Raw genomic sequence first — 27,433 nt, forward strand, 5'->3', positions numbered from 1 at the left:
AGATTATTGGAAACAGAAAAAGACAAGAAACATCATCTTTGAAATCTGAGTTGAAGAGGAAAAAAAGCAGTTTAGGAGAAAGGAAATCAACAGAGGAATAATAGGTAGTCTGAAAGTGTGTTTTAGGAACAAATTTCAGTCTTTGGTACTACCATGCTGACAAAATGCAGGAGGTACAAAATTGGAAAGACAAACAGTTAAGGAGATGCAAATATTGGCTTGAATCATAACAACCTCAAGCTCTCCATTAACCAATGGTAACCAGCCATCATGGGGGCTTCAAGACACTGGAAAACACTTTTCATTTTTAAACCATTTTATTCTTTTTCCTTGTAGAATCATTTGCATCCGCAAGGCATACATATTTTTGTGTGCAAGAGACTTTACAATCACCCCTTTCTATCCTGCAGGTTCTGTTTTCAGGGATTCAATCAACAGTAGACTGAAAATACTCAGGAAAAGAACTGCATCTGTACTCAACACATACTAATTTTTTTGTCATTACTCCTTGAATGACGCAGCAAGGACTCACATAACATTTACCTTCTATTAAGTGTTAATAATCTATCAATGACTTAAAACATAGGAGGATTCAGTAGAGTATATGCAAATGCTATGCAATTATGTAAAAGAGACATGAGTATCCAAGGAGTTTGATATCTAAAGAGGTCCTGGGACCAATACTGTGAATACATCAAGGGGCAATTGTATAGTATTTACACACACACACACACACACACACACACATACACACACATATTTATTTGTATAATATATAATCTTGAATGAAGGCACACACACGATAAGTGGACAGAAGCTTAGTAACACATATACTGCATGCACACATGGGATTACTCATGGATGACAAATGTAGTTGTTGACAGATTTTATAGCTAACGGAGAAAGAGGTACACAGAAAATATGAGACAAATCAAGATTAATATTAGTGTTATTAAAGAATGACATAGGCTGTTAAACACAAAAATATATTTTAATGCTAGCTGGAAGGATATTACCAAAAGAAGGTAACAGAGAAAAAAAACCCTCAAATAAAAATTCAAGTAGATAAAAAGAGGGAACTTCATATTATTTCCAAGCACTGTCATGTGTTTGAAACCACCAGAGTAAATAACATATGGCATTCACAAAACAGATTATGCTGTGGGTCACTAAGGTAAATTTTAAAATATAATAATTTGTGTATTAATTAAAATGCAAATAATAGATTCACAATTAGTTTAGTAAAGTCAGTGAAACCATTCATGACTGGTTGGTAAGGTTTGACATTATGAAAATCTTACCCTGCTAGTTCTGATTCAGGTTCACGATTTTTCTTTTGTATTTCATCCAAAGCACATTCCAGGTCGTGCTTTTCCTTCTTTAATTGGTCCACCTCAGACATTGCACTTTTGAACAGCTCAGTGAATTTGAAGAACTGTTCTTTCTCATCTTCAGACTTTGAAAATGAATTTATAATTAATTTCTAAAACTCTAAAGATTCATTCCTTAACAATATTACTTCACATGTGCTCATGAATGTGCAAACGCAAAGTATAAAACGGACGCCAGTAAGAACAGACTTGAAAACAGCAGCTTCTCTGAACACAGCTCAAGTTAACTTGTGCTTTCATCATTTTGTTTTCATCATGACGGTTTCTGAAGTGTGTGCTGCCAAACTTTGTTAAAAAAGAAAGTTTTACACATAAGCATTGATGAAAAATATATGAAAAGGACTGTATTTCCATTTCACTTTCTAAAGATATTCTAGAGGTCTTTCCCTCAATAGCTCAACATATTCCAGGGTTATTTAAAACATATTTTATCAAGACAAATTCTGGAAACCTCGATTTCATCCCAGTTTTGAACCTCACTCGACTTTGGAATGAGATAGATATTTATTCTCTCTAAGCATCCTCTCAGGAATTTTGTTTTGTACCCAGGAACCAAAACCTGAATCCCTTGCTGGCTAGACAGGCACTGTGCCACTGAGCTATGTGCCCAGCCCAGAATTATTTTTTCTGCTATTAAACAATTTTCTTTTCAGTTTCTCTTTTTTGTAATGCGAAGAAGCCTCACTTCTACATGGTTCTTATGGCTTTTCTATCATCTTGTTTCTTGCCCTCCAAAGGACTCTTACATTTCTGATACATAGTCTCATGTACAAATCTAATTTTTCATCACTGGAGGACATTAAAATCTGATTTTCATCCTGTATTTCCAATAAAGTAATGTGAAAGTCACCAAAGACACTTGTTTCCGGAGTTCTCATCCTTCCCACTGCTCAGAGCTTCTGCTCACAGTGACTTCTCTCCACTTCTCTCCACTCCGAGCTCCACTGTGCTCCTAAAGGCAGTTGCTTAAGTCTTATGTCCACTACAGTTCAGATTCCCTCAGATCCTAAATCCAAGCCTTTGAGTCTGATAACCTAATCCCCATTTCCAGATGCAGCCTCTAGACAGGGGTCATTTACACTTTCCCTTCTTCCTTTTAGTTTACTTCTCCCAAGACAAAACTTCCTCATCCATTATTTAGTATGGATTCCTTCTGCACTGAGTCCTACACATTGCATAGTGAGTCACATGGGTTTCAATCTGAATTTTGTGATCTTCTAACATGGGGCTGATGGCCTCACTGTTAGAATGCCACCCAGCATAAGTCACCCTGTATTTCTTTTATACTGTTGCTTTCCTATGGGTTCACATTGCTTTTTTAAATATTTTCCAGTTATATGGTACCACTACCAATTTTTCAACATCTCAATACCTTTGTATATGACACTTAAAGTAAGATGATGGCCCCTGGCATTTTAATTCACAAATGACACCTTATCAACATGTCAGCATGTTATGTGTATGAAAAGTATAGTACAACAACAGGACTAATTTATTTGAATTCTAGAAAAAATTATTTCTCTATATTTCATCAGAGAAAACACTAGGCAGAATTCTGTAGCTCCCTTATAACAAGTCTTTTCTTGTTGTTGAGACAAAATAACCAGACCCACAAGTTAAGAGAGGAAAGGTTCAGAACTCACAGTTTAGGGAGGTTTCAGTTCATAGTAGGCTGGCTCCAGAACAGGGAGGCATTGCAGAGGGGCATCATGGACCAGAAGACAAGCACGAGCAGCAGCAGCAGCAGCAGCAGCAGCAGCAGCAGCAGCAGCAGCAGCAGCAGCAGCATCAAGCTTTTTTCTGTCCCTACATCTTATCCAGGTACTCACCTTTAGGGCAGGTAGCACTCACACCCTTAATCTTAACATCACACCCTTGATCCCAGAACTATGCCAAACCAACCGGTGGACCAACATGGTAATCACATATCCAGAATCCCAACATCATATTCTAGAGATCTAGCTACCTATGAAAAAACCTCATCTATACTCCATGAGGGTTTGGGGGACAGGTAGGCAGGAGACATAGCAGCGAGCATCTGTGTAATGGAGCTCGATGGATCAAATTGCTGTGACTTTAAGAAATCAGTCAATGGAAGGAGCCACCTCACATCTCCACTTCCATGCACACAATGTGTCCTTGTGGTCCTAATTCCCACACAGGAGAACACGGGCCACAGGAGAATCTGCTCTGCCTGGTCAAGAGGTACATGGTTTTCATTACACATCAACAAACTGTCACCCAGTCTTATGCGTTACTCTTAGACTGGACAAGTTTAAATGGCTGATAAACACTAATCAATGGGGAAAAATCATGAAACTGCAATGCTAGGACCACTAGTTCCTCAGTAAGACAAATATCCATTTCTACTTTGTTACTGGCATCTTTTTCCTTGCTTACAGTCAAAGAGAAATACAGTGTCTCTGGGGAAAATGTTTGTGTAGCGCCCTAGTATCCATTCTTGGTGACAATATAAATTACAAAATATCATGGAAAAGCTTTCATTACAAAAAGATATTCAAAATCTTAGATTCAGCAATTGAATTTCCTGGAATTTTAAAAGTTATTGCATCATATTAGCTGAGACTCATGACACACAGTAATATATCAATGTCCAGATCAGCATTATTCCCAAAGAAGTGTGGGGATAACTCTCAAATCCTTCAATGGATAATGGATAAACAAATGTGGTATGTGTAAAATAGGGATTTTAGGCTATAAAAATCTTTTGTATTAAAATATCACTGCCAAAGTCATGAAATGCATGAAACCATTTATCTTCCATAAAGTTAAGAGGACTTCACTACTGCTAGTAAGGAGGAGGTATCAATACGATTACAACAAGTGTTTTTATCAGTAAGATTTTCATAGTGCCTAAAATATTCCTACATACTAGCAGAGGAGGAACTGCTTTCTAGAACAATAGAAATTAAAAAGAATTGCACTTACCAATCTATTGCTCAACAAGTGTTTCTGAGCTCGTTCAAGTTTACCCCTTAGCTTTTGATTTTCCTTTTTCAGGCGCAAATTCTCCAATGTGAGTGTTTGCACAGATCTGTTTAAAAAGTCACATAATCTTTGAAAGACTCCACACAACTTTAAAAGTTAGAAAAAGTAGATGATTTGGTAGGTAAGATTTTTCTCATTGTGCTTGTTGACACTTTTTCTTTGGCATTATTGGGAGTGAACACAGGGCTCCACGTGGAAAGCACATGCTCTCTCCTCACTGTACTATTTCTGCTCCCCTAAATTACTCCTTTCAGGTACATTTATCAAAGCTAGAATTTTCCCCTGGCCTAATGAAGATTTAGTACTTATATAACTGCAATATGTCTCATATTATGCTGCTGATTTCCTTTAGAGATGCTCAAGTCATTTGGTTAAGCCATACCTGTCTAAGGGTTCTTCCGTTTTTTTGTCGTGTTGCACAGAGCTTGTACCTCGGTCTTGTGCTTCTGTCAACTGAAAATTAACAAAAATGTTTATTAATAACCTGCCCATCCCTGGTGTTTGTTTCATAACTGTAGTGGGCACAGCTATAATGCTCCACCTCCGTATGGTTTATAGTTACCTCTGTGCTGTGTCTACACCGTTAGCTGAACTGCTGACGCAGGGATCCAATGGCCCACACCTTACAAAATAACACCCTCTCCCCACTACTTAAGTTACCGACCCCAGCTCTAGGTCTGAAACATATTATATTCCTGATTTTAGACCTGTTAGCAGGTCCTCAAACTGACAAAACTAGAAGGTTAGCACAGTGCTATGGACCTGCATTCCTGGCTGCTTGGTAAGCTGATGCTTGAGACCAGCCTGGGCAACTGGGGGAGACAACTCTTTTGCAGGAAACTATAAAAGTGAAAGTTTTGGTAAAATGGAGAGAAAGAGGAAGTCCCTTTACTTGTGCTGTCCTTTTAGTTGTATTTTTACATTCCACGCATTACATCCTACTTTATGGATTCCAAGTACTATTTATCAACTATGATATGAATAATGCTTATATGACTAAGAGCAATGCCAATGATAATAATACAGAAATGACACTGCAGTAACATCTAGATGTCTCCAGGAACTGTTGGAGAAACAGTATCTAGACAGACACCAGCATGCCTGGGCCAGAGTTCCAACTCCACCAGTCACCAGCAGTGGGAGCTCTATAAAATCTTTCCTCTTAGGTATTATTGTGTTTTCTGTTTTGATAAAGTTTAATATTGCAGGAAAGCTGAGGTAAAAGTTTCCTCAGGTCAAGTGCAGTCTTGATAATTTAGTCAGAAGATCTCTCAAAATTTAAATCAGAAGCTGGGCTTCGTATCACACAGCTGTGATTCTGTCACTCAGAAGGCTGAGTCAACAGGGTTACTGTAACCATGAGACCACCTTGGAGAGGCACAGGAAATTCAAGGCCAGCCTGGGGCACACAAAATGTCTCGGCACAGGGGTCATTTACACTTTCCCTTCTTCCTTTTAGTTTACTTCTCCCAGAACAAAACCTCATCAGCCATTATTTGGTATGGATTCCTTCTGCACTGAGTCCTACACATGGCAAAGTGACTCACATGGGTTTCAATCTGAATTTTGCAATCTTCTAATCTAGGGCTGGAGGCCTCACTGTTAGAATGGCACCCATCATAATTCACCTTGTTTTTCTTTTTTAATGTTGCTTTCCAATGGACCACATTGTCTTTTTTGAATATTTTCCAGTTGTATATGGTACCACTACCAATTTTTCAACATCTCAATACCTTTGTATATGACACTTAAAGTAAGATGATGGCCCCTGGCATTTTAATTCACAAATGACACCTTATCAACATGTCAGCATGTTATGTGTATGAAAAGTATAGTACAACAACAGGACTAATTTATTTGAATTCTAGAAAAAATTGTTTCTCCACATTTCATCATAGAAAACACTAGGCAGAATTCTGTAGCTCCCTTATAACAAGTCTTTTCTTGTTGTTGAGACAAAATAACCAGACTCACAAGTTAAGAGAGGAAAGGTTCGGAACTCACAGTTTATAGAGGTTTCAGTTCATAGTAGGCTGGCTCCAGAACAGGGAGGCATTGCAGAGGGGCATCATGGACCAGAAGACAAGCAGGAGCAGCAGCAGCAGCAGCAGCATCAAGCTTTTTTCTGTCCCTACATCTTATCCAGGTACTCACCTTTAGGGCAGGTAGCACTCATACCGTTAATCTTAACATCACATCCTTGATCCCAGAACTATGCCAAACCAACCGGTGGACCAACTTGGTAATCACATATCCTGAATCCCAACATCATATTCTACAGATCTAGTCACCTATGAAAAACACCCATCTATAGCTCCATGAGAGTTTGGGGGACAGGTAGGCAGGAGACATAGCAACAAGCATCTGTGTAATGGAGCTCGATGGATCAAATTGCTGTGACTTTAACAAATCAGTCAGTGGAAGGAGCCACCTCACATCTCCACTTCCATGCACACAATGTGTCCTTGTGGTCCTAATTCCCACACAGGAGAACACGGGCCACAGGAGAATCTGCTCTGCCTGGTCAAGAGGTACATGGTTTTCATTACACATCAACAAACTGTCACCCAGTCTTATGCGTTACTCTTAGACTGGACAAGTTTAAATGGCTGATAAACACTAATCAATGGGGAAAAATCATGAAACTGCAATGCTAGGACCACTAGTTCCTCAGTAAGACAAATATCCATTTCTACTTTGTTACTGGCATCTTTTTCCTTGCTTACAGTCAAAGAGAAATACAGTGTCTCTGGGGAAAATGCTTGTGTAGTGCCCTTCTATCCATTCTTGGTGACCATATAAATTACAAAATATCATGGAAAAGCTTTCATTGCAACAGATATTCAAAGGCTTAGATTCAGCAATTCAATTTCCTGGAATTTTAAAAGTTATTGTATCATATTAGCTGAGACTCGTGACACACAGTTGTTGGGAGCCACCACATTGCCGAGCCGCCGCATATAGCGATCATGCGGCCTGTGGTAAAGAGTAAAGCCTGAGTTAGATTACCCCTCCCATCGAGCACGTTAGTTTCCTGCTTACCGCGTAAACAACCCGCTCAATAATATGTTAGCCAATCAGCTTGCCTTGCTTACTTTAACATGATTGGACACTGTATCCGTATATATACTGGTGCCACCCCTGGGGGGAAGTAGAAGCCCGGAAGGAGCCACGGAGAGCGGACCGGTAGAGGCTTTGGAGCGAAGCCCGGAAGGAGCCGTGGAGAGCGGACCGGTAGAGGCTTTGGAGCGAAGCCCGGAAGGAGCCGCGGAGAGCGGACCGGTAGAGGCTTTGGAGCGAAGCCCGGAAGAAGCCGCGGGGAGCGGACCAGAGGAGGCTTCGGCTGGGAGCGGTCCCAGGGCAGGCTGTACGGAGAGAAATAAAAGAAAAGGTTGTCCACTGCCAGACTTTGTCGTGTGTCCTTCCTGCCGGCCGGGAGCGACACCGACATTTGGAGGCCCGCACGGGGACTGATCACCCCCGAGACATGACAGTGGACAACGCTCCAACGCAGAGCTGCAAGACAGGTGAGTAGAGGATAAACCTGGGCCCTGGGTGGTGCGCACCTACAGGGTTTGTAGACTCCTCTCAGGCTCACGCGTAAGTGGCGGGTTTCTTGGGCCTCACGCGGTGAGTATGAAACATAACACCAGAACTTAAGGTAATAAAAGAGTGTAAAACATAAACATAGAAGTAAAAATAACAGAAGATAACATGCCAAGTAAAGATACACAGCCTTGGTGTTGGTACTTCGGAGACTCCTAAAGTCCAAGGACCTCAAGGTGGGGCGTAAGACTCTGGAAAATTTCCTTGCAGAAACTGACAGCTTTGCTCCCTGGTTTCTGCCTACAGGGCATGTAAACCTACCCTCCTGGGAAAAGTTGGGCAGAGACCTTTCCCTAGCAGAACGGGAGGGTAGAGCTTCGGTCTCTGCTCGTCCGTTGTGGGAAATGATACACGCGTGCCTAAAGAGTGAGGGTAGTTACGGGGGGAGCTCTCAAAAACTTGTAAAAGTACACGAGGCGTTTAAACAGGCACAGTCAAGAAGCTCCCGGGAAGGGTCCGTCAAAGGAGACAAAGATATAAAGGAGGAAGACGGGGCTCAGGCCTCGGAGTCGTCCGACTCCGAGAATGAGGAAGGCTTAGACAACGATGAGACCAAGGAGCCTAGATGCCAAGAGGATAGGCCGCTCGATAAGGAGTCGCAGGGTTCTTTCTCAGCATTGCGCCGCGAATTGCGCTCCGCTCGACTTGGTCTGCGGAGGAGTAGAGAGCTCCTGAGCGCCCCCTGGCACGAGAGGGAGGCGAAGCCTTCCGCCCCACCTTGGGGGCTGTTCCCGGAAGCGATCCCTCGCCTCGAGGCGGCCGCGTGGGAGCTCCCTCCCCTTTCGCCAGAACAGGAAGTGATGCACGGGCCCCCATTTTCCGCCCAATCACGGCCGCCATCCTATGCTCCGCCGCCGGCGGGTCAGTATTTTTACAGGCGGCTTTGGCAGGGGGGACATTTGTCTCATGAGGTACATCCACCACCTGGGATAGATAGTGGCCCCTACGGGATATTTCCTGTACAAGTAGCTATGGGCCAGGGACGTAATGCATGGGAGCCTTTTGAGATAAAGCAGATTAGAGAACTTAAAAACAACCTTTGGGCCGACTGCGCCTTACACCATTGCCATGCTGGAGAACCTGTCTTCTGGGCCCCTCATTGGCGAGCCTGGTACACAGAGTTCTCTGCCGAGCAGGCTGAAAAAAAAACGCCGGTTGAGGAAATGGGGGCTGGGGATTTAGCTCAGGGGCATAAGCGCCTGCCTTGTAAGCAGGCAATCGCCAGTTCGATCCCTGGTACCAAAAAAAAAAAAAAAAACGAAAAAGATAAAAATAAAAAATAAAAAATAAAAAACAAAAAGGGGGAGTAAGCCAAGGCCTGCCTCCAAAGGCGCGGTTATCTATGGCATGACAATGGATGGGCCCGGATCCGGTAATCAGCTGGAACCGAGGCGCGGTTTGTGTTTTTCTGCAGGAATTGGGACGAGAACCACTGTGGGTACCGGAGAGACTGACACGGGCGACAAAGCCCTCGACTGAAGATCAGACCTGCCCTACCGGAGATCCATCACAGACCAACCAACAAGATGAATAGAAATAGCGGTAGCCCAAAATGGACAAAAAGATCCTCAGGCATATGCATGGCTCGCTCGCCTAGCCTATGACCGAGTCTAGGGGCGGTGAGCTTCCCACACTCCTCCTCTAAAAAATTATGACATAGCTGGGTAGGAGAGTCAATGACGGGTAAGAGCGTACTCCCCCGGTGCGACTCAACCTAAGCCAGGCCCTACCCCATCCTGCACGTAAGCCGCTGGACTGTTAGATGCTGCCCAGGTCTAAATTTCTCTCCGAGGGGATTTCTTTACGGAGAGGAAATGAGTGCAAGCTTGTGTGCATCCAGGTTCCGTCCAGTTTGTGCCTGGCCCTAGAAAAAGGACGAGGGCCTCAGGGCCTTGGCAGACCATGGCACGGCCGACCAGGGTCTAAGCCAAGGACCTACGGTGGGCCTACGCATAGGGCATAAGCCTCTGCACCCAGTCCAGGAAGGGCTACGATGCGCACATTCATAAAAAATAAAAAAGGGGGAGATGTTGGGAGCCACCACATTGCCGAGCCGCCGCATATAGCGATCATGCGGCCTGTGGTAAAGAGTAAAGCCTGAGTTAGATTACCCCTCCCATCGAGCACGTTAGTTTCCTGCTTACCGCGTAAACAACCCGCTCAATAATATGTTAGCCAATCAGCTTGCCTTGCTTACTTTAACATGATTGGACACTGTATCCGTATATATACTGGTGCCACCCCTGGGGGGAAGTAGAAGCCCGGAAGGAGCCGCGGAGAGCGGACCGGTAGAGGCTTTGGAGCGAAGCCCGGAAGGAGCCATGGAGAGCGGACCGGTAGAGGCTTTGGAGCGAAGCCCGGAAGGAGCCGCGGAGAGCGGACCGGTAGAGGCTTTGGAGCGAAGCCCGGAAGGAGCCGCGGGGAGCGGACCAGAGGAGGCTTTGGCTGGGAGCGGTCCCAGGGCAGGCTGTACGGAGAGAAATAAAAGAAAAGGTTGTCCACTGCCAGACTTTGTCGTGTGTCCTTCCTGCCGGCCGGGAGCGACACCGACACACAGTAATATATCAATGTCCAGATCAGCATTATTCCCAAAGAAGTGTGGCAATAACTCTCAAATCCTTCAATGGATAATGGATAAACAAATGTGGTATGTGTAAAATAGGGATTTTAGGCTATAAAAATCTTTTGTATTAAAATATCACTGCCAAAGTCATGAATTGCATGAAACCATTTATCTTCCATAAAGTTAAGAGGACGTCACTACTGCTAGTAAGGAGATATCAATATGATTACAACAAGTGTTTTTATCAGTGAAACTTTTCATAGTGCCTAAAATATTCCTATGTACTAGCAGAGAAATAAGAACTCCTTTCAAGTACGATAGAAATTAAAAACAAATGGACTCACCAAACTGTCATTTGACAAGTGTTTCTGAGCATGTTCAACTTTTCCTGCTGTTTTCTTCCTTTTCTTTGTCTGGCTCAAAATCTCCATTTCGAGACTTTGAACATTTTCTTTCAGGTGTGAACACACCAATTCAATCCTAAAACATTGATTTCAAAATAATTATTTGCACAGATCTGTTAAAAATGCATAACCTTTGAAAGACTACTCACAATTTTAAAAGTTAGAAAAAGTAGATGATTTGGTAGGTAAGATTTTTCTCATTGTGCTTGTTGATGATTTTTCTTTTGCATTATTGGGAGTGAACACAGGGCTCCACGTGGAAAGCACATGCTCTCTCCTCACTGTACTATTTCTGCTCCCCAAAATTACTCCTTTCAGGTAAATTTATCAAAGCTAGAATTTTCCTCTGGCCTAATGAAGATTTAGTACTTATATTACTGCAATATGTCTCATATTATGCTGCTGATTTCCTTTAGAGATGCTCAAGTCATTTGGTTAAGCCATACCTGTCTAAGGGTTCTTCCGTTTTTTCGTCATGTTGCACAGAGCTTGTATCTCGGTCTTGTGCTTCTGTCAACTGAAAATTAACAAAAATATTTATTAATAACCTGCCCATCCTTGGTGTTTGTTTCATAACTGTAGTGGGCACAGCTATAATGCTCCACCTCCGTATGGTTTATAGTTACCTCTGTGCTGTGTCTACACCGTTAGCTGAACTGCTGACGCAGGGATCCAATGGCCCACACCTTACAAAATAACACCCTCTCCCCACTACTTAAGTTACCGACCCCAGCTCTAGGTCTGAAACATATTATATTCCTGATTTTAGACCTGTTAGCAGGTCCTCAAACTGACAAAACTAGAAGGTTAGCACAGTGCTATGGACCTGCATTCCTGGCTGCTTGGTAAGCTGATGCTTGAGACCAGCCTGGGCAACTGGGGGAGACAACTCTTTTGCAGGAAACTATAAAAGTGAAAGTTTTGGGTTACGGCCCTTCGGTTCTCGCGGCCGCTGTCTCCTCTCTGTGGCTGACTGTGGGATTGCAGCCAAGAAACCCTCCGGTTCCAAGAGAGAAAAACAAAACAGAGCAAAGCAGATCAGAAGAAAACAATCAATGTGAAACAGGATTTCGAGCTGCCGCGCCTGGACATAGGTCTGCAGAGGAGGAGCTGGGCAGATCTGGGGTGCCCTCACAGGCCTCTCTGCGTGTCTGGAGGACTCTGGATATCTCCGCGCAGACTGCTGGAGTTCCCCCAGGCTTCCAGGTGCAGTAAAGGGGCGAGGTGGGTTTGAGGCTATCACATCAGCCTCCCCATTCCGGCTCCACTTGGAGACCTGCTGAGCTGCCGACGGATGGGCGGGCCCACACTATCAGCGTAGCCCAGCCTGTTTAGCTGCCGTGCCTGGACATAGGTCTGCAGAAGAGGAGCTGGGCAGATCTGGGGTGCCCTCACAGGCCTCTCTGCGTGTCTGGAGGACTCTGGATATCTCTGCAACCAGGGAGGGTCCACAGGTTCCTGAAGCACTACGGCCTGTGGTGAGTACCCTAACCCGGCTGCGATTGAAGAACTGTGGAGCTTCCAAGGGGCAGGTGGGCGCACAGTGTCCCTGAGGCCCAGCTTGTCTTGAACTGCGGAGTTCTGAGCAGGCAGAGGAGAGCCACTAGTTCTGTAGGCCCAAAGGCTTGGGGTAGCGTGGTGCCAGAATCTCAGTAGCTCCAAACATAGAAGGGGATTTTCAACAGATCCTGAGGAAGCTTTCAAATAACACTTGAAACACAGAAATATAGGAAAATGACAAAACGAAAGACTAAATTACAACCTCAAACCTCCAGCCCATCTCAAGAAACCCTAGGAGCGATGTATATAGAAGAAAATATATCCCATCCACCTCATATATCGGACACAATAGCCACTGAAATTGACAAGCAACTCCAGGAAGCTTTAAAGAAATTCAAACTCGAAATAATCTCCCAGATAAAAGAAGAAATGATAAAAGAAATGAAAGAGATTCTAAATATATCTAAAGAAAACACAGATAAAAAATTGGAGGAACTAAACAAAAAGATAGAATCCCTAGATGAGCAATATAAGAAACAAACAGAATACATAATGCAGATGCACAGAGATATACAGGAAATAAAAAACTCCACTGAAAGTTGTAAAAACCGCCTTAATGAAAGTGAAGATAGAATTTCAGACCTTGAAGACAGGACTGCAGCTAGTGAACAGGAAAGGAAAGATCTTTTGAAAATAACAAGGAATCAGGAAACAACAATTCAACAACTGCAGGACGATGCAAAGAAGAATAACATAAGAATGATAGGGATTAATGAAAGAGAGGGAGACAACATGAAGGATGTCAGGAGGATATTTAGAGAAGTAATAGCTGAAAATTTCCCAAGCATGAGATCAGAAACTGACATCAGGATCAGTGAAGCATATAGAACTCCAAACAGTCATAACCAAAATAAAACTACACCCAGACATATAATAATCACCATCCCAGAAATCCAACACAAGAATAGATTATTAAAAGCTGTCAGAGAGAAAAGACAGATCACTTATAAAGGAAAACCTATCAGAATCACAGCAGACTTCTCAGCACAAACAATAAAGTCAAGAAGAGCATGGAGTGAAGTATTCCAGATCCTAAAGCAAAACGATTTCCAACCGAGACTGATATATCCTGCAAAACTATCATTCAAAATAGATGGTGCAATACGATACTTCCATGACAAAGAACAGCTGAAGAACTTCATGAACACCAAACCAATCCTGCAAAAAATATTGAAAGACAGTTTAGAAACACAAAGGAAAAAACCACTAAGCAAAGCAAATAATTAAACAGAACAGAAAGATAAAGATGCAACAGCAGAGAGATAACATTCCTACAATTAACCAGCATTTAACAGTAATAACCATTAATGTAAATGGTCTCAATGCACCAATTAAAAGAAACAGACTAGCAGAATGGATCAAGAAACAAAATCCAACCATATGCTGTTTACAGGAAACCCATCTAACCCAGAAGGATACTCACAGACTGAAAGTCAAAGGATGGAAAACAATTCTCCATGCAGCAGGAATCCAAAAAAAGGCAGGAGTAGCCATTCTGTTTGCAGACAACGTGAACTTTAAACCAACAATGACCATAAAGGACAAAGAAGGTCACTACATACTCGTAAGGGGAAAACTCCAAGAGGAAGAGATAACTATCTTAAATATATATGCACCAAACTCCAGAGCACCCAGTTATATAAAACAATTATTAACAGAAATGAAAACTCAAATTATCAGTAACACAATTGTAACAGGAGACCTTAATACACCACTGACACCAAGGGACAGATCAACCAGACAGAAAATGAGCAAAGAAATAACAGAACTGAATCACACCTGTGAACAAATGGGTTTGATAGACATATACAGAATGTTCCACCCAACAACATCAGAATACACATTCTTCTCAGCAGTACATGGATCATTTTCTAAAATAGACCATATATTAGCTCACAGAACATATTTAAGCAAATGCAAAAAAGTTGAAATCATCCCTTGCATATTATCAGATCATAGCGCTCTGAAATTAGAAATTAATGACAAAAGATACTGCAAAAATTCCACAAACACATGGAAACTAAATAACACACTCTTGAGTAATCAGTGGGTCACAGAAGAAATTAAAGAAGAAATTAAACAATACCTAAAAGAAAATGAAAATGCAGATACAACTTACCGGAATCTGTGGGATGCAATGAAAGCCGTTCTGAGAGGAAAATTTATTGCACTGAGTTCCCACATCAGGAAAACAGAACGAATACAAATAAATAACTTGATGCTACACCTCAAACAGCTAGAAAAAGAAGAGCAAGTCAAGCCCAAAGCCAAAAGAAGAGAGGAAATTATAAAAATCAGAGCAGAAATCAATGCAATAGAGACTAAGAAAACAATCCAAAGAATCAACGAATCAAAGAGTTGGTTCTTTGAAAGAATAAATAAAATTGATAAGCCCCTAGCCAACCTTATTTAAAAAAGGGAAGAAAAAGCTCAAATTCATGCAATAAGAAATGAAAAAGGAGAAATCACTACAGACCCAATAGAAATACAGAGGATCATCAACACCTATTTCGAAAACCTCTACTCTCAAAAGTTTGATAACACAGAAGAAATAGACAGATTCTTAGAAGCATATGAAGTACCAAAGCTAGATCAAGAGGATATAAAACTGTTGAATAACCCAATCTCTGCTAATGAACTTGAAAATGTAATTAAGGCCTTACCCACCAAGAAAAGCCCAGGCCCAGATGGATTCACTGCAGAATTCTACAAGAAATATAAAGAAGACCTAATGCCGACACTCCTCAAACTATTCAATGAAATTGAAAGGGAAGCAATCCTTCCTAAGTCATTCCTGGAAGCAAACATTACTCTAGTACCAAAACCTGAGAAAGACCCAACTATAAAAGAGAACTATAGACCGATCTCCCTAATGAACACAGATGCAAAAATCCTCAATAAAATATTGGCAAATAGGATCCAGCAAATCATCAAGAAGATTATACACCATGACCAAGTGGGATTCATCCCAGGAATGCAAGGATGGTTCAACATACGCAAATCAATAAATGTAATCCACCATATCAATAAAGCCAAAAATAAGAATCACATGATCATCTCTATAGATGCAGAAAAAGCCTTCGATAAGGTCCAACACTTATTCATGATAAGAACTTTACAGAAAATTGGAATAAATGGTCTTTACCTCAATATAATAAAGGCCATTTATGACAAACCAACAGCCAGCATCATACTAAATGGCCAAAAATTGAAAGCCTTTACTTTAAAATCGGGCACAAGACAAGGATGTCCTTTATCACCACTCCTATTTAATATAGTACTGGAAGTACTAGCCAGAGCAATTAGGCAAGAAAGAGAAATAAAAGGGGTAAAGATAGGAAAAAAAGAAGTTAAATTATCATTGTTTGCAGATGACATGATACTCTACATAGAAGACCCCCTAAACTCCATTGAAATACTCTTAGATACAATAAATAAATTCAGTAATGTGGCTGGATACAAAATCAATACTCAGAAATCAATAGCATTCCTATACACGAACAACAAAATTACAGAGAGGGAAATAAGAGAAACTGGACTATTCACATTAGCAAGCAAAAAAAATGAAATATTTAGGAATTACTCTTACGAAAGAAGTGAAAGACTTATACAGTGAAAATTACAATACACTGAAAAAGGAAATTGAAGATGATCTCAGAAAATGGAAAGACATCCCTTGCTCATGGATAGGAAGAACAAACATTGTGAAAATGGCCATTCTCCCAAAACTGTTATACAGATTCAATGCAATCCCAATAGAAATTCCATCAACATACCTTATAGATCTAGAGAAATCACTCCTAAATTTCATCTGGAACCAGAAGAGACCCAGAATCGCAAAGGCAATTCTAAGCAGCAAAGACAAAGCAGGAGGCATCACAATCCCTGACTTGAAGTTATACTACAAAGCAACAGTAGTAAAATCAACATGGTATTGGAATCAAAACAGAGCCGAAGATCAGTGGAATAGATTAGAAGATACAACCACAACTACGAACACACTCAACCACCTTATCTTTGATAAAGGAGCCAAGCAGGTTCACTGGAAGAACGACAGTCTCTTTAATAAATGGTGCTGGAAAAACTGGCTCTCCATTTGCCAAAAACTAAAGCTAGACCCATGTCTATCACCATGTACTAAATTAAAATCTAAATGGGTCAAAGATCTGAATATTAAAACAGAAACACTAAATCTATTGGAAGACAAATTAGGTAGAAACCTTGGAGACATAGGAGTAGGTAAAGAATTCATGAACAGGACTCAAACCGCACGGGAAATACTTCCCAGAATCAATAACTGGGACCACTTCTTATTAAAAAGTTTCTGCATGTCAAAAGAAATCTGCAGCATAGTGAAAAGAAAACCCACAAACTGGGAAAAGATTTTAGTGAACTCTCTCTCAGACAAGGGCCTCTTGTCTAAAACATATAAAGAATTAAAGAAACTCAGACCTCCAAAATTCAAAGATCCAATCCAAAAATGGGCATCTGAGATGAATACGCAATTCTCAGATGAAGAAATGCAAATGGCAAATAAATACATGAAAAAATGCTCATCATCATTGGTCATTAGAGAAATGCAAATTAAAACCACACTGAGATACCATCTCACTCCTGAAAGAATGGCCAGGATCAAGAAAACCGACAACAAATGCTGGAGAGGCTGTGGGGAAAAGGGAACTCTTCTGCACTGCTGGTGGGAGTGTAGACTGGTACAGCCTTTGTGGAGATCTGTCTGGAGATTTCTCAAAAAGTTGGGACTGGAAGTCCCATTTATTCCAGCTATTCCACTTCTAGGCATATTCCCAGAAGAACTGAAAGCATCATACCACAGTGATATATGTGCACCTATGTTTATAGCAGCACAATTTGTAATCGCCAGATCATGGAAACAACCCAAGTGTCCATCAACTGAGGAATGGATAAAAAAGTTGTGGTATTTCTATACAATGGAGTAGATCACATTGAGATATTTATCAATAAATGGGCGCAGCTTGAGACCATACTCATAAGTGAAATAAATCAATCTCGCATGTGTGAATACCGAATAGTTTCCCTAATGTAAGTAATGATTCAAATATATAAAAATATGTGGTAATCATGATTCCCCATTAGGTGGCCTTGGAGCCTTATAAAGTTTTCACTCATTAATTAGAAAGGCTTTATTCTGGGCTTCTTGATTTGAAAATATTTGAAGCTAGAGTATATGAAGTTTTATCCAAATATTTCAAGGAAAAAGACACTATGGTAACTACTATTAAGTCAGGTTATATGGTGGTGAAGTACTAGGTTGTTGAAACAGTCATGCTGTGACCTCTATTGTTATATTGTTATGTCCTGTTTTATCTCAATCTCCCCCTTATTGTTTTAAAAAAATTAGTCATTTCTTATGTTTGTCTTAATTAAAGAAAAAATTCAAATAATTAGGATATATAAATAATAACTCTTTTTGATTTCCTATTAACTTGTTTTGAAGTCCTGTAGTACTCCCACGATCTTGTTTTGACTGATTAGACTCTGTTCCATTCTATATGGTAGTATCAAGTTTGAAGACATAGGCAACTACTTTGAAGACAATAAGATTCACTAAGATACCCATTCTGGTTTGACTATTGTCTTCTTTGGAAGTCCTGTAATGTTTACAATGCCTAAGTTGTATTGGTCTTGTTCTCTACTGTTTTGTCCAACTTTATAATATCTAATGAGATAGACAATTCTTTTTAAGGAAACAAGGGACAACGTTGATAACCATAGTTGATAAACTTGTACTGTGTTCTACACCATGTGCTATGTCTATCCTTGGTATTGACTGACAGCTTTGTTTTGCCATATTTGACTGTATTCTCCCCCCCTTCCCCAAAAGTAATAAGCACTAAGGAGTAATGAAATCCAAAGTGTGTGAATTTTGTTGTAAAAAAGAGAGGGGAAGAAAAAAAAAAGAGCTCTAACGGATATAACAGCAAGTGTGTTTAGGGGTGTTAAATAGCTGACTGTATCAATGTTTGTGGATCATTGAACACAGATGTTTGCAGTCTACCTGTTTGAATGTCCACCTTGTATTCTTTGATACTGTGATTTGAGGAACTATTTTCAAGATGATAATATGTAATATACTAACAGGTGATTTCTTACTGTTATGTTTTTTTTTGTTTGTTTGTTTGCTTTGTTTTTGTTTTGTTTTGTTTTGTTTTTTTTGTAGTTCTGTATTACGTGTACCCTTACACCGCTTTGGTTTGTTTTGTGTTTTTCTCTTTTTCCTCTTAAATAAAAAAAAAAAAAAAAAAGTGAAAGTTTTGGTAAAATGGAGAGAAAGAGGAAGTCCCTTTACTTGTGCTGTCCTTTTAGTTGTATTTTTACATTCCACGCATTACATCCTACTTTATGGATTCCAAGTACTATTTATCAACTATGATATGAATAATGCTTATATGACTAAGAGCAATGCCAATGATAATAATACAGAAATGACACTGCAGTAACATCTAGATGTCTCCAGGAACTGTTGGAGAAACAGTATCTAGACAGACACCAGCATGCCTGGGCCAGAGTTCCAACTCCACCAGTCACCAGCAGTGGGAGCTCTATAAAATCTTTCCTCTTAGGTATTATTGTGTTTTCTGTTTTGATAAAGTTTAATATTGCAGGAAAGCTGAGGTAAAAGTTTCCTCAGGTCAAGTGCAGTCTTGATAATTTAGTCAGAAGATCTCTCAAAATTTAAATCAGAAGCTGGGCTTCGTGTCACACAGCTGTGATTCTGTCACTCAGGAGGCTGAGTCAACAGGGTTACTGTAACCATGAGACCACCTTGGAGAGGCACAGGAAATTCAAGGCCAGCCTGGGGTACACAAAATGTCTCGGCACAGGGATCATTTACACTTTCCCTTCTTCCTTTTAGTTTACTTCTCCCAGAACAAAACCTCATCAGCCATTATTTGGTATGGATTCCTTCTGCACTGAGTCCTACACATGGCAAAGTGACTCACATGGGTTTCAATCTGAATTTTGCAATCTTCTAATCTAGGGCTGGAGGCCTCACTGTTAGAATGGCACCCATCATAATTCACCTTGTTTTTCTTTTTTAATGTTGCTTTCCAATGGACCACATTGTCTTTTTTGAATATTTTCCAGTTGTATATGGTACCACTACCAATTTTTCAACATCTCAATACCTTTGTATATGACACTTAAAGTAAGATGATGGCCCCTGGCATTTTAATTCACAAATGACACCTTATCAACATGTCAGCATGTTATGTGTATGAAAAGTATAGTACAACAACAGGACTAATTTATTTGAATTCTAGAAAAAATTGTTTCTCCACATTTCATCATAGAAAACACTAGGCAGAATTCTGTAGCTCCCTTATAACAAGTCTTTTCTTGTTGTTGAGACAAAATAACCAGACTCACAAGTTAAGAGAGGAAAGGTTCGGAACTCACAGTTTATAGAGGTTTCAGTTCATACTAGGCTGGCTCCAGAACAGGGAGGCATTGCAGAGGGGCATCACGGACCAGAAGACAAGCAGGAGCAGCAGCAGCAGCAGCAGCATCAAGCTTTTTTCTGTCCCTACATCTTATCCAGGTACTCACCTTTAGGGCAGGTAGCACTCATACCGTTAATCTTAACATCACATCCTTGATCCCAGAACTATGCCAAACCAACCGGTGGACCAACTTGGTAATCACATATCCTGAATCCCAACATCATATTTTACAGATCTAGTCACCTATGAAAAACACCCATCTATAGCTCCATGAGAGTTTGGGGGACAGGTAGGCAGGAGACATAGCAACAAGCATCTGTGTAATGGAGCTCGATGGATCAAATTGCTGTGACTTTAACAAATCAGTCAGTGGAAGGAGCCACCTCACATCTCCACTTTCATGCACACAATGTGTCCTTGTGGTCCTAATTCCCACACAGGTGAACACGGGCCACAGAAGAATCTGCTCTGCCTGGTCAAGAGGTATATGGTTTTCATTACACATCAACAAACTGTCACCCAGTCTTATGCGTTACTCTTAGACTGGACAAGTTTAAATGGCTGATAAACACTAATCAATGGGGAAAAATCATGAAACTGCAATGCTAGGACCACTAGTTCCTCAGTAAGACAAATATCCATTTCTACTTTGTTACTGGCATCTTTTTCCTTGCTTACAGTCAAAGAGAAATACAGTGTCTCTGGGGAAAATGCTTGTGTAGTGCCCTACTATCCATTCTTGGTGACCATATAAATTACAAAATATCATGGAAAAGCTTTCATTGCAACAGATATTCAAAGTCTTAGATTCAGCAATTCAATTTCCTGGAATTTTAAAAGTTATTGTATCATATTAGCTGAGACTCGTGACACACAGTAATATATCAATGTCCAGATCAGCATTATTCCCAAAGAAGTGTGGGAACAACTCTCAAATCCTTCAATGGATAATGGATAAACAAATGTGGTATGTGTAAAATAGGGATTTTAGGCTATAAAAATCTTTTGTATTAAAATATCACTGCCAAAGTCATGAATTGCATGAAACCATTTATCTTCCATAAAGTTAAGAGGACGTCACTACTGCTAGTAAGGAGGTATCAATATGATTACAACAAGTGTTTTTATCAGTGAAACTTTTCATAGTGCCTAAAATATTCCTATGTACTAGCAGAGAAATAAGAACTCCTTTCAAGTACGATAGAAATTAAAAACAAATGGACTCACCAAACTGTCATTTGACAAGTATTTCTGAGCATGTTCAACTTTTCCTGCTGTTTTCTTCCTTTTCTTTGTCTGGCTCAAAATCTCCATTTCGAGACTTTGAACATTTTCTTTCAGGTGTGAACACACCAATTCAATCCTAAAATATTGATTTCAAAATAATTATTTGCACAGATCTGTTAAAAATGCATAACCTTTGAAAGACTACTCACAATTTTAAAAGTTAGAAAAAGTAGATGATTTGGTAGGTAAGATTTTTCTCATTGTGCTTGTTGACACTTTTTCTTTGGCATTATTGGGAGTGAACACAGGGCTCCACGTGGAAAGCACATGCTCTCTCCTCACTGTACTATTTCTGCTCCCCTAAATTACTCCTTTCAGGTACATTTATCAAAGCTAGAATTTTCCCCTGGCCTAATGAAGATTTAGTACTTATATAACTGCAATATGTCTCATATTATGCTGCTGATTTCCTTTAGAGATGCTCAAGTCATTTGGTTAAGCCATACCTGTCTAAGGGTTCTTCCGTTTTTTCGTCGTGTTGCACAGAGCTTGTATCTCGGTCTTGTGCTTCTGTCAACTGAAAATTAACAAAAATATTTATTAATAACCTGCCCATCCCTGGTGTTTGTTTCATAACTGTAGTGGGCACAGCTATAGTGCTCCACCTCCGTATGGTTTATAGTTACCTCTGTGCTGTGTCTACACCGTTAGCTGAACTGCTGACGCAGGGATCCAATGGCCCACACCTTACAAAATAACACCCTCTCCCCACTACTTAAGTTACCGACCCCAGCTCTAGGTCTGAAACATATTATATTCCTGATTTTAGACCTGTTAGCAGGTCCTCAAACTGACAAAACTAGAAGGTTAGCACAGTGCTATGGACCTGCATTCCTGGCTGCTTGGTAAGCTGATGCTTGAGACCAGCCTGGGCAACTGGGGGAGACAACTCTTTTGCAGGAAACTATAAAAGTGAAAGTTTTGGTAAAATGGAGAGAAAGAGGAAGTCCCTTTACTTGTGCTGTCCTTTTAGTTGTATTTTTACATTCCACGCATTACATCCTACTTTATGGATTCCAAGTACTATTTATCAACTATGATATGAATAATGCTTATATGACTAAGAGCAATGCCAATGATAATAATACAGAAATGACACTGCAGTAACATCTAGATGTCTCCAGGAACTGTTGGAGAAACAGTATCTAGACAGACACCAGCATGCCTGGGCCAGAGTTCCAACTCCACCAGTCACCAGCAGTGGGAGCTCTATAAAATCTTTCCTCTTAGGTATTATTGTGTTTTCTGTTTTGATAAAGTTTAATATTGCAGGAAAGCTGAGGTAAAAGTTTCCTCAGGTCAAGTGCAGTCTTGATAATTTAGTCAGAAGATCTCTCAAAATTTAAATCAGAAGCTGGGCTTCGTGTCACACAGCTGTGATTCTGTCACTCAGGAGGCTGAGTCAACAGGGTTACTGTAACCATGAGACCACCTTGGAGAGGCACAGGAAATTCAAGGCCAGCCTGGGGTACACAAAATGTCTCGGCACAGGGGTCATTTACACTTTCCCTTCTTCCTTTTAGTTTACTTCTCCCAGAACAAAACCTCATCAGCCATTATTTGGTATGGATTCCTTCTGCACTGAGTCCTACACATGGCAAAGTGACTCACATGGGTTTCAATCTGAATTTTGCAATCTTCTAATCTAGGGCTGGAGGCCTCACTGTTAGAATGGCACCCGTCATAATTCACCTTGTTTTTCTTTTATAATGTTGCTTTCCAATGGACCACATTGTCTTTTTTGAATATTTTCCAGTTGTACATGGTACCACTACCAATTTTTCAACATCTCAATACCTTTGTATATGACACTTAAAGTAAGATGATGGCCCCTGGCATTTTAATTCACAAACGACACCTTATCAACATGTCAGCATGTTATGTGTATGAAAAGTATAGTACAACAACAGGACTAATTTATTTGAATTCTAGAAAAAATTGTTTCTCCACATTTCATCATAGAAAACACTAGGCAGAATTCTGTAGCTCCCTTATAACAAGTCTTTTCTTGTTGTTGAGACAAAATAACCAGACTCACAAGTTAAGAGAGGAAAGGTTCGGAACTCACAGTTTATAGAGGTTTCAGTTCATACTAGGCTGGCTCCAGAACAGGGAGGCATTGCAGAGGGGCATCACGGACCAGAAGACAAGCAGGAGCAGCAGCAGCAGCAGCAGCATCAAGCTTTTTTCTGTCCCTACATCTTATCCAGGTACTCACCTTTAGGGCAGGTAGCACTTATGCCCTTAATCTTAACATCACATCCTTGATCCCAGAACTATGCCAAACCAACCGGTGGACCAACTTGGTAATCACATATCCTGAATCCCAACATCATATTCTACAGATCTAGTCACCTATGAAAAACACCCATCTATAGCTCCTTGAGAGTTTGGGGGACAGGTAGGCAGGAGACATAGCAACAAGCATCTGTGTAATGGAGCTCGATGGATCAAATTGCTGTGACTTTAACAAATCAGTCAGTGGAAGGAGCCACCTCACATCTCCACTTCCATGCACACAATGTGTCCTTGTGGTCCTAATTCCCACACAGGAGAACACGGGCCACAGAAGAATCTCCTCTGCCTGGTCAAGAGGTACATGGTTTTCATTACACATCAACAAACTGTCACCCAGTCTTATGCATTACTCTTAGACTGGACAAGTTTAAATGGCTGATAAACACTAATCAATGGGGAAAAATCATGAAACTGCAATGCTAGGACCACTAGTTCCTCAGTAAGACAAATATCCATTTCTACTTTGTTACTGGCATCTTTTTCCTTGCTTACAGTCAAAGAGAAATAAAGTGTCTCTGGGGAAAATGCTTGTGTAGTGCCCTTCTATCCATTCTTGGTGACCATATAAATTACAAAATATCATGGAAAAGCTTTCATTGCAACAGATATTCAAAGTCTTAGATTCAGCAATTCAATTTCCTGGAATTTTAAAAGTTATTGTATCATATTAGCTGAGACTCGTGACACACAGTAATATATCAATGTCCAGATCAGCATGATTCCCAAAGAAGTGTGGGAATAACTCTCAAATCCTTCAATGGATAATGGATAAACAAATGTGGTATGTGTAAAATAGGGATTTTAGGCTATAAAAATCTTTTGTATTAAAATATCACTGCCAAAGTCATGAATTGCATGAAACCATTTATCTTCCATAAAGTTAAGAGGACGTCACTACTGCTAGTAAGGAGGTATCAATATGATTACAACAAGTGTTTTTATCAGTGAAACTTTTCATAGTGCCTAAAATATTCCTACGTACTAGCAGAGAAATAAGAACTCCTTTCAAGTACGATAGAAATTAAAATCAAATGGACTCACCAAACTGTCATTTGACAAGTGTTTCTGAGCATGTTCAACTTTTCCTGCTGTTTTCTTCCTTTTCTTTGTCTGGCTCAAAATCTCCATTTCGAGACTTTGAACATTTTCTTTCAGGTGTGAACACACCAATTCAATCCTAAAATATTGATTTCAAAATAATTATTTGCACAGATCTGTTAAAAATGCATAACCTTTGAAAGACTACTCACAATTTTAAAAGTTAGAAAAAGTAGATGATTTGGTAGGTAAGATTTTTCTCATTGTGCTTGTTGACACTTTTTCTTTGGCATTATTGGGAGTGAACACAGGGCTCCACGTGGAAAGCACATGCTCTCTCCTCACTGTACTATTTCTGCTCCCCTAAATTACTCCTTTCAGGTACATTTATCAAAGCTAGAATTTTCCCCTGGCCTAATGAAGATTTAGTACTTATATAACTGCAATATGTCTCATATTATGCTGCTGATTTCCTTTAGAGATGCTCAAGTCATTTGGTTAAGCCATACCTGTCTAAGGGTTCTTCCGTTTTTTCGTCGTGTTGCACAGAGCTTTTACCTCGGTCTTGTGCTTCTGTCAACTGAAAATTAACAAAAATATTTATTAATAACCTGCCCATCCCTGGTGTTTGTTTCATAACTGTAGTGGGCACAGCTATAATGCTCCACCTCCGTATGGTTTATAGTTACCTCTGTGCTGTGTCTACACCGTTAGCTGAACTGCTGACGCAGGGATCCAATGGCCCACACCTTACAAAATAACACCCTCTCCCCACTACTTAAGTTACCGACCCCAGCTCTAGGTCTGAAACATATTATATTCCTGATTTTAGACCTGTTAGCAGGTCCTCAAACTGACAAAACTAGAAGGTTAGCACAGTGCTATGGACCTGCATTCCTGGCTGCTTGGTAAGCTGATGCTTGAGACCAGCCTGGGCAACTGGGGGAGACAACTCTTTTGCAGGAAACTATAAAAGTGAAAGTTTTGGTAAAATGGAGAGAAAGAGGAAGTCCCTTTACTTGTGCTGTCCTTTTAGTTGTATTTTTACATTCCACGCATTACATCCTACTTTATGGATTCCAAGTACTATTTATCAACTATGATATGAATAATGCTTATATGACTAAGAGCAATGCCAATGATAATAATACAGAAATGACACTGCAGTAACATCTAGATGTCTCCAGGAACTGTTGGAGAAACAGTATCTAGACAGACACCAGCATGCCTGGGCCAGAGTTCCAACTCCACCAGTCACCAGCAGTGGGAGCTCTATAAAATCTTTCCTCTTAGGTATTATTGTGTTTTCTGTTTTGATAAAGTTTAATATTGCAGGAAAGCTGAGGTAAAAGTTTCCTCAGGTCAAGTGCAGTCTTGATAATTTAGTCAGAAGATCTCTCAAAATTTAAATCAGAAGCTGGGCTTCGTGTCACACAGCTGTGATTCTGTCACTCAGGAGGCTGAGTCAACAGGGTTACTGTAACCATGAGACCACCTTGGAGAGGCACAGGAAATTCAAGGCCAGCCTGGGTTATGCATCGAAACCCTGTCTCCAATAACCCAAAAGAAATTAATTAATCCAGGTATAGTGGCACATGTCTATAGTCCTAGCAATAGGGTTGGCTCATGTATGAGGCTAGTTCATTTGAGCCCAGGGCAACTTAGAGAGGCCCTGTTCAGAAAGAAACAAAAATGGCCCATGGATGAAGCTCTGTGGAGGACCCTGGGTTCATTCACCAGTGCCAGAACTGTCTGGAAGGTGAAGAGGAAATACTGGAGTTTTCAGAATGGCCCAGGGCTCTGTACTGGGCTGTAGTGAGAAAGGCACAGGTGAACAGGAGGAAGGAAAAAGGGAGATACTTTACTGCTCCAAGGGGCCTCCTCAGCTGACCTCAGGGGAGAGAAAGCAAAATGTGATGTTTTTGGCAGGTGGTGGACAATCGGACAGGCTTTTTGTGCAAGCTGAACTGGTCACTCATGATGAAGGTGGCAATAAATGCAGGGTATGCAGCCCAAAAGACATCCCTGCAGTCCCTTGAGACTCATCAGTTAGCTCAAGTAGTCAGTGGCACTTCATTTGTAACAACTCACAGCTTATTCTCACATAGCAGTGCCCAGTGGGCAACGATCACGCAAACAGTGCTTCCTGGGTTAAGCAGTATGTACATAACATGTCCATGAGAGGAGGCTAACCCACTGAGCTGAGACTATTGGGCCCTGCTGCTAAATAAAGGTCCTCAAATCAATTCGTTTGTAGCAACTGCTAGGCCTCTTCAGAAAGCAGTCTGATGTTCAAATGAACGGTGTGGTATGGTACTTCACAAGAGCTTTTAGGTTGGTCAAATGCCTGGTCTGTGAATCCTGCGCATAGCTATGTGATGAAGGCAAAACTCCATTTTTTCATGGTAAGGAAAATATGATCAGTTGACATGAAATTCTCCATTAGATTGCGTACTTTCAATTTTGTATTTCTTAAAGTATTGTCAATGCTATTATGTCAATGTTTCAAAGAAATTATCGGTTATAGTATAATTAATTCCTTAATAGTTTTTTGAGCCACAGTCTTGCTATTTCATGCCACCTGGCCTAGCACTCATAGCACTCACCCTGTCTCAGCCTCCCAGGACTGCGATTACAGGTGAGTGCCAACATGCAAGGCTGTGAATATTAAATTGCATAAATGAAACCTAAAATTTGTTAAAGAGTGAAAGCATTTATTAAATATAGGCACGAATGGTATAAAATAAAATTTCATTAAGAAACACTTCACTAGCTTCAAAGTTAGCTAAATCA

At 40.6% G+C, this 27,433-nt stretch overlaps 1 protein-coding gene across 19 annotated transcripts in view; it reads right to left on the minus strand.

The window, feature by feature from the left end:
- LOC106025983 (ankyrin repeat domain-containing protein 26-like) overlaps positions 1-27,433 on the minus strand; it is a 162,102-nt gene that overhangs the window by 84,535 nt on the left and 50,134 nt on the right. For 11 of the 19 annotated variants that reach the window (XR_010049031.1, XR_010049027.1, XR_010049030.1 and 8 more), the window contains exons 14-24: positions 25,150-25,220; positions 24,644-24,779; positions 21,751-21,821; positions 21,245-21,380; positions 11,420-11,490; positions 10,914-11,049; positions 10,204-10,473; positions 7,496-7,765; positions 4,783-4,853; positions 4,341-4,446; positions 1,302-1,456 (exon numbers count right to left, since the gene is read on the minus strand). Coding sequence is in view for 14 of the 19 variants with exons in the window: in XM_063254129.1 (XP_063110199.1) it covers positions 1,302-1,456; positions 4,341-4,446; positions 4,783-4,853; positions 7,496-7,765; positions 10,204-10,473; positions 10,914-11,049; positions 11,420-11,490; positions 21,245-21,380; positions 21,751-21,821; positions 24,644-24,779; positions 25,150-25,220 (1,493 nt within the window). In the remaining 5 variants the exon portion in view is untranslated. Of the gene's footprint in view, positions 1-1,301; positions 1,457-1,480; positions 1,677-4,340; positions 4,447-4,782; positions 4,854-6,404; positions 6,555-7,442; positions 7,766-10,203; positions 10,474-10,913; positions 11,050-11,419; positions 11,491-21,244; positions 21,381-21,750; positions 21,822-24,643; positions 24,780-25,149; positions 25,221-27,433 lie in introns of those variants that run through there. The other 8 variants (XM_063254132.1, XM_063254133.1, XM_063254134.1 and 5 more) reach the window with 8 other exon arrangements.

This window comes from Cavia porcellus, unplaced genomic scaffold (genome assembly GCF_034190915.1).
Source record: "Cavia porcellus strain 051 isolate PalLab524CR breed Dunkin Hartley unplaced genomic scaffold, mCavPor4.1 scaffold_8, whole genome shotgun sequence".
In the NCBI taxonomy this organism is placed as follows: domain Eukaryota; kingdom Metazoa; phylum Chordata; class Mammalia; order Rodentia; family Caviidae; genus Cavia; species Cavia porcellus.